General features: G+C 40.7%; 1 protein-coding gene across 1 annotated transcript; it reads right to left on the reverse strand.

The window, feature by feature from the left end:
* Positions 1-879: 879 nt before the first annotated feature.
* LOC149556622 (calcium uniporter protein 5, mitochondrial-like) lies at positions 880-2,346 on the reverse strand. The gene is made up of 2 exons (XM_089831038.1): positions 1,628-2,346; positions 880-1,520 (listed from the first exon to the last, which is right to left on the reverse strand). Exons 1-2 carry the CDS (start codon positions 2,156-2,158, stop codon positions 1,092-1,094), a joined length of 960 nt encoding a protein of 319 aa, XP_089687164.1. The 5' UTR covers positions 2,159-2,346; the 3' UTR covers positions 880-1,091.
* Positions 2,347-7,049: the final 4,703 nt, after the last annotated feature.

Consider the following 7,049-nt stretch of genomic DNA (forward strand, 5'->3'; position numbering starts at 1 on the left):
ATTCAGAAGGTAAAACAAGTTAGATACTTGTCCTACCTTTCTAGGACAAATGGTTTAAGGGTTTAGGATTTGAACTTGAGAATTTATCTCCCCTCTCTTACCATTGAGGTAGTGTGATAGGGTACGCTCATCTTGGCAATTCAGAGAAGTCGATACCCAATACTTGCAACCTGCATAAAATCCATACATGTACATACATAGTATATATATGCTAAGCTAAACAGGGAATGGCAGGAAGTGGTGCATCGTGTAGATCTCGACTAGCAGGTGACTACGACTCCCTTCCTTAACCACATTAGAAACGCCATACATAAATAAAACAAACATGCACACCATACACATGCAGTATGGGGTAAGTATGCATAAGACAACACATATAATAATCCATTTAGCTAAACATCATCAATAACTGAGAATAATGTAATAATCATCATGCATACATGAAAAGTAGAGTCCAAGTAATCTCATCATATATCAACTGAATCTGAAACACAATATCTGATAATCTCAAAACAATGCTACTAACCATCAGAAATGAAACTCGCCTAACACAGTTCAGTAATGATAGCAACAATGTAACTAAAAAAAATGTAAACTAGGGCAAGCACTACAAGAATGTAGACTTAATCAACATGTGTCTTTAAAACCTAAGATTTATCGTACAACTTCCCTCTCCTCACAAACAATACTTCAATGCATTGTAATGTTATGATGCATTAAAGTAAATTTGTTTGCTATATACTCCCAAAATCTCTTAATTTATTGTATCCATAGAAAGGTCTCTTTGATAGTCCATAATATCAAGAGAGGTCTCCATATGAATCTTATATTTATAGACAGTAAGGAACATTCATAAATGGTCTTTATATAAACCAACACCAAGAAATCTATAAATTGTGTTATTTCTCTTCAGAATAAACACATTTGTACAATATCTGATCTGAATTTCAATCAATTAATAAATTACAACCCCCAAAATTAGAGGGAGGAAACCAATATATGGCTTCCGCGTGTCATATTCCAAACGGTTAGAAATTCTATACCTATCCAAAATGTGTGTGAGACTGGACGGAAGACGATATTAATTTGAATTAATCAAATTTCTCCTCTTTCAACTCAGGCCTGCAAATCTTGCGCAGCTCTGCATATCTCGCCGCGTCAAAATTTCTGAGTTTCATGAGTTTTCTCTGTTTACAATTGAATCGAAACGCGTGAAAACTCTCAAAGCTAAGATCCCTCTTTGTAACCAGGGAAAATACATATCTTGCACACAGAAAAAATGATGCAACACAGAAACACACGGGTTCCATTACATCCCATGAAAGCTCCCAGTAAGTTAACCAGAACAAAATCCCCGATTCCAGACAGAAATATCCCAACCCACAATACATTTCACGGCGTACTCGTTTTTCCGATTCAATGTCAATTGCCCTCTTTTCCTCTTCTAAAATCTTCAATTCCTTCATCCACCTGCTCTCTTCCGAATTCAGAAGCAGAAAATTTTCCGCTGCTATGGCTACCTGTAAATGAATCCGCAAAAACGGTCAGAAGAATCACAGACATTCAAAAATGGCATAAAATTTGAAGCACAGACATTAAGATTCGACAATTTTAATGAAATGGGTACCTGCTGAGGATGAATATAAACCCTTTCCCCTGTTATAATAACATTCCCTGATTGCTCCAGAGAATTTACGATCTCTAAACCTTGTTCCGCATTTTGAGCACAATTTGTGCAAAGTTCCAGCAATTTTTTGTACGAAATGCAGGCCTCTGAGATTGTCTGCAGCTTTCTCTTTGCGGTCTCTGTTTGTACAAATCTCTGTGTTCTTGACGCCTCTTCTGTAGAAGACGAGGGGCATTCTGATCTGGGGGAAGTGTGGGTATTTTCAATGGGCGGATTGATGAAATGATCGGAGAAAACAATTGATTTGAGGAAAGAATGGAGATGGGAATGTGAGGGGGAAGAAGTGATTTGAGCTAATTGACGGTGGTGAAGGAAGTACGGAACAGGCTTCTGCATAAAGCAGCTGGGTGGAGGCAAGATTGAATCTTGAGAATGGCGAATGAAGGGTATTATTCCGTGGAGGGTACTTGGGGATTTTCCAGAGAGCAAGGTTCGTATTGCTTGTCTTACGGTTCTGTAAATGATGGCCATGGAAATGGATCGAAAGGTGCGAGAGAGGGGGTTTGGATTTATGAGAGAATGAAAGATGTCGCCATTAATGGCACCGTCCCGCGTGAAGGTTGAGAAAGACCACGGAGCCAACGAGGAAAATGCTTGGAAGGGTAGGAAAATGTAAATTCTCTCAGAATGAGATGTACACGCTTCATGCTATTTCCTTTTGGATGGAGATTAGCCTATTCCTTTTCTTTTCAGCTTTACAAGTATGTGTTTATAAGTAACCATCATATTTTTTATTTGCACAATCACGTTCAATTACATAATGACTATTCATGGACTAAATGAGCCCAATTGGTAAGTATTACATAAAGTATGTGTGTTTAACTAAAGTCTTTTATAGACAAGTACCAAACAACTACCCACTCTCATTCAACTTATACCATCTTCCCTGTGACATCGTTGAAATAGGGAAAATATCACATAAAGAAAACTCCCTCCTCATTATGTCTCTCTTGACCTCTATATATTATTTTATTTTTCTTTCATTTGTCATTATTAACATCTATGCAATATAGAGACCAATTTGAGATGAGAGGTATGTAATGTCCCCATTTTAGCAGTTGACCAAGTGTGTGCGCGTTAGCCTTGTTCTACATGGTCCCGAGGGCTAGCGAAGGGTTTAATGGGACCTTGGAGTGTTTTGGCCTAGTCATTTTCAGTTTGGGCCAAAACGAAGTTGATTTACTTAGTTTCAGGCATACTTACTATTTTTAGTAAGTCGGCAGGACACAGTGCAGGTCAATTTTGGTGATTGGATTCGATACTCCTCGGTGAGAGCTTTCCGATGAGCTATCACTCGCATTATTCGGAGTCCGATTGCTAATACATTTTAATGCCTAAAATTTTATTAAAGTAACGTCTAATTTAATTGTAAAATATTAAAGTGTTACTTTAATATTTATTTTATGGTGATGTGTACCCAAGGGAGACATAAGGGGTATTTTAATATATGTTTTATATTACACATCTTTTATCCCACATTGCCCATAAGAGTTGAGGGGACCCGTGGGAATAGAATAAAAGGAAGCATTTGTGGCTTCATTAGACAGGTTGAATATGAGAAGAAATTGGTATGTGAGTTGCAGCTCAGTTCTTGGCATTTGAGGACGTCTATCCTCTCTTGTAACATTCTAGACGTCATTCCCTTGGGGTTTGGCCTTTGGAATTCTTTGTTTTTGGCTTCATTATCAGGCAGTTTAGTTGCATTTCCGGCTACAGGCAGATTTGGTATTTTGCTCATATCTTCTTCACTACTTGTCCGACGCTTATGCCGCTTTGAGGGAATGGTATTACGAAGGTAGTGGACTGATTGAAGGACAAAGTATTGTAGCAGCAAGTTCGTAAGCATGGGCTGGAGTATTATGACAATATTGCTGAAGTAATTAGTGAGTTGATAAATCTGCCATGTATTTGGTTTTATGAATTCTGAAAATAAGATTTTATTAGCAGCAGTTCATTTCCGCTTTGCATATTATTGTAGTTCCTTTCTTGTTTATGTTGTATGATACCAATTCCATGCATGGAACACAACAAACAAATAAACGTTTGATTTTCGGAGTTATAAGGGGTTTTAAGAAGTTGAATGCAAACTGTTTGACATAATTCCTTTCAGCAATTTGGTTTAGTTTTTTTGGGACATCCAGGGGTGCCCATTACAGTGGTATCAGAGCTATAAGTCCTGCCATCCTGTGGAGGTCTTATAGGGAATTTGGAACAGCCGGATAGAGGGAAAAAGTAAGTAAAAAAAACACAGGCTAAGCATTTATGTTTGAGCATGCGACAGGGGTCTTATAATTTCCGCGATACCAGAGCAAGACAAAATAGGATTTCAGACTTGCAAAGCAAACAGTCTAGTACATCCGTGCAGGGGGACATTAAATTCAACCATACAGACATAGAGGAGATATTCTGTGATCAGGACAATAATATGGGTGATCGAGATGACAGAAATACAGGATTAGGCGGAGGCAGAAATGCTGGTCCAGATCAAGGGGAGGTACTATTCCGACAGTTACTGGATACATTAGAGCAGGGGCAGCGTATGCAGCAGGAGCAGAATAGGCGAATGGACATGATGTTGCAACTCATGGCTAGACAGATGGGTGTCAATATTAATCCAGGTGATGCCAACAACAGAAACAATAACAACGAGGGAAACAATAACAACGGGGGAAACAATAACCATGAAGGCCAAGGCAACAACAATGGTCCTGAGAATAACATTAATGGTAATAATGGACACGACAACAATGGGAATGAGGCTGATAACTTTAGACATGTTGCACGCCCAGCACAGACTGTGAGCTCGAGACCTCTTCTACCCACTTTTCCACCCAGAGATCCGGTTCATCCAGTAAACGAACCGCAGATTACCGAGTTACAGGATCAGTTCAGGAGGGACTGGGAGGCTAGTGGACCAGAGTTTCAGGCGGATATTTCTCTTAGAGATTATATGGACTTGAGGATGAGACACATGCCTAAAGCAGGAGGGAGGAATCAAAACTTTGAGCTGAGGAAGAAAGTTGGAAAACTTTCTTTACCTTATTATGATGCTTCAGGGAAGATGTCTGCACGAGCTTGGGTGCAGAAGGTAGATACATACTTGCAGCTTAATCCTATGCCTGAGGAGGAGGCTATCAAGTATGCGGCTATGCACTTGGATGGCGTTGCACATGAATGGTGGCATCATGGCATGGCGACTTTGGGGCATAATCAGATTACATCTTATGAGGAATTCACCGAAACATTGATTGGGAGATTTGACACTAAGGATCCCGAGTTACATTTCAAGGAGCTAGCACAGTTAAAACAGTCAGGTTCTGTGGATGCTTACATTGCCAAGTTTCAGCGCTTGTCTGTACTTGTTACTGATATCTCTCCTAGGAGATTGGTGGTGTTATTTTGTGATGGTCTTGCTGATCCATTACGAGGTTGGGTGAAGGGACATGATCCACTCACGTTAGCTGAAGCAACTAAAAAGGCACGAGATTTAGCCCCTTCGGTATACAAAGGAAAAAATCATTCAACAGATTCTTCCTACCGCAAGGACAAAGACAAAAAATCATTTCAGAAAGAGTATAGCAAACCCAAAGAAGGATCGAAAGGACTAGACAATGAAACCTTGAATGAACTTCGAAAGAAGAAGCTGTGCTTCCATTGTAGAGAGCCTTGGGACTTATCTCATAAATGTTCTCTCAAGGCTAAGGCAAATCAAATGGAGTATTTTTCAGCAGAAGAGTCAAAGTCAGAAGGGGAGGATCAGCACTCCGATTCAGATGAGGGTAACACTATAGAGGAGAGCAACATTCCTAAGGATGATAGATCGTTGGCACGCTTGACAGGGGCCCAAAAGGCAATCACATTTAAGGTTAGGGGTACTATCCAGGGGCAGAAAGTGATATCTCTTATTGACACTGGGGCTACACATAACTTCATAGATCCACAGTTGGTAGCCAGGAGAGGGTTACAGACAGAGGAGCATGATGGGTTTAGAGTCATGGTGGCTAACGGTGATAAGTTATTATGCACTCGGAAGATATCTAATCTTCGCATCAGGTTTGGAGATGGCTACGAGTTGGAAGATGAGTTCTATGTTGTGGACATGGGAGATTATGATGTCATCCTCGGCATGACATGGATGGCTTCACTAGTTGAGTTCACACTCAATCTAGCGAAATTGGAGATGAGATTCCAGCATGAGGGGAGAACTGTGGTACTTAGAGGGCTTTCAGATGGAGGTTGCAGAATAGTGTCCTTGAGGAGAATGCAGAGACTTTTTCGTCATGATGACATAGAGTGGGCGGCAGAGTGCCACATTATGCCAACTTCACCAGAGCCACAAGAAAAGAGTCATCCACTAGATGTCCAGAAGATACTTGATAGACACGCTAAAGTATTTAGCGATATTCCTCATGGGGTTCCTCCTGACAGAGGGATGGAACATGTTATTGAGCTCGAGGAGGGAGCCAAACCAGTTATGATTACTCCCTATCGTCATCCTAAGAAACACAAGGATGAGATAGAGAAGGCGATTAAGGATTTGTTGGAGATGGGGCATATCAGGCCCAGTATGAGCCCTTTTGCTTCAGCAGTAGTATTGGTAAAGAAGAAGGATGGGACAATGCGCATGTGCATCGATTACAGGGCACTGAATAAGAAAACAATTAAAAACAGGTATCCCATTCCTAGGATTGATGAGCTGATTGATGAGTTGCATGGGGCATGCTTCTTCACCAAAATTGATTTGCGATCCGGATACCATCAGATCAGGATGAGAGCAAAGGACATTGAGAAAACAGCCTTCCGATGTCACTATGGCCACTTTGAGTTCATGGTTATGCCATTTGGTCTAACCAATGCACCTGCTACATTTCAAAGTTGTATGAACCAGGTATTCAGGAAGCAGCTGAGGAGATTTGTCTTGATCTTCTTTGATGACATCTTGGTCTTCAGTAAGACCTAGGAGGAGCACTTACATCATCTGGAGGAGGTGTTATCTATTCTGGAGAGAGAGTCATTGTATGCCAAGGAATCTAAATGTGAGTTTGGCATGACTGAGCTCCTTTACCTGGGGCATATCATTAGTGCAGATGGCGTTCGGGTTGATCCTGAAAAGATTAGAGCTATTGTAGAGTGGCCTACTCCCACAAACCTTACACAGCTTAAGGGATTCTTTGGTTTATGTGGTTTTTATAGAAGGTTTGTTAAGGGATTCTCACAGATTGCTACACCCTTGACAGATCTTACCAGGAAAGGAGCCTTCGTGTGGACAGGGGCAGCACAGAGGTGTTTTGAGCATTTCAAGCAGGTAATGTCTTCATGTCCAGTTCTAGCTCTACCGGATTTCACAAAGCCTTTTGAGCTT

The sequence above is a fragment of the Cupressus sempervirens genome, chromosome 5, assembly GCF_028749045.1.
Source record: "Cupressus sempervirens isolate cs-2001-9-10 chromosome 5, ASM2874904v1, whole genome shotgun sequence".
In the NCBI taxonomy this organism is placed as follows: Eukaryota; Viridiplantae; Streptophyta; class Pinopsida; order Cupressales; family Cupressaceae; genus Cupressus; species Cupressus sempervirens.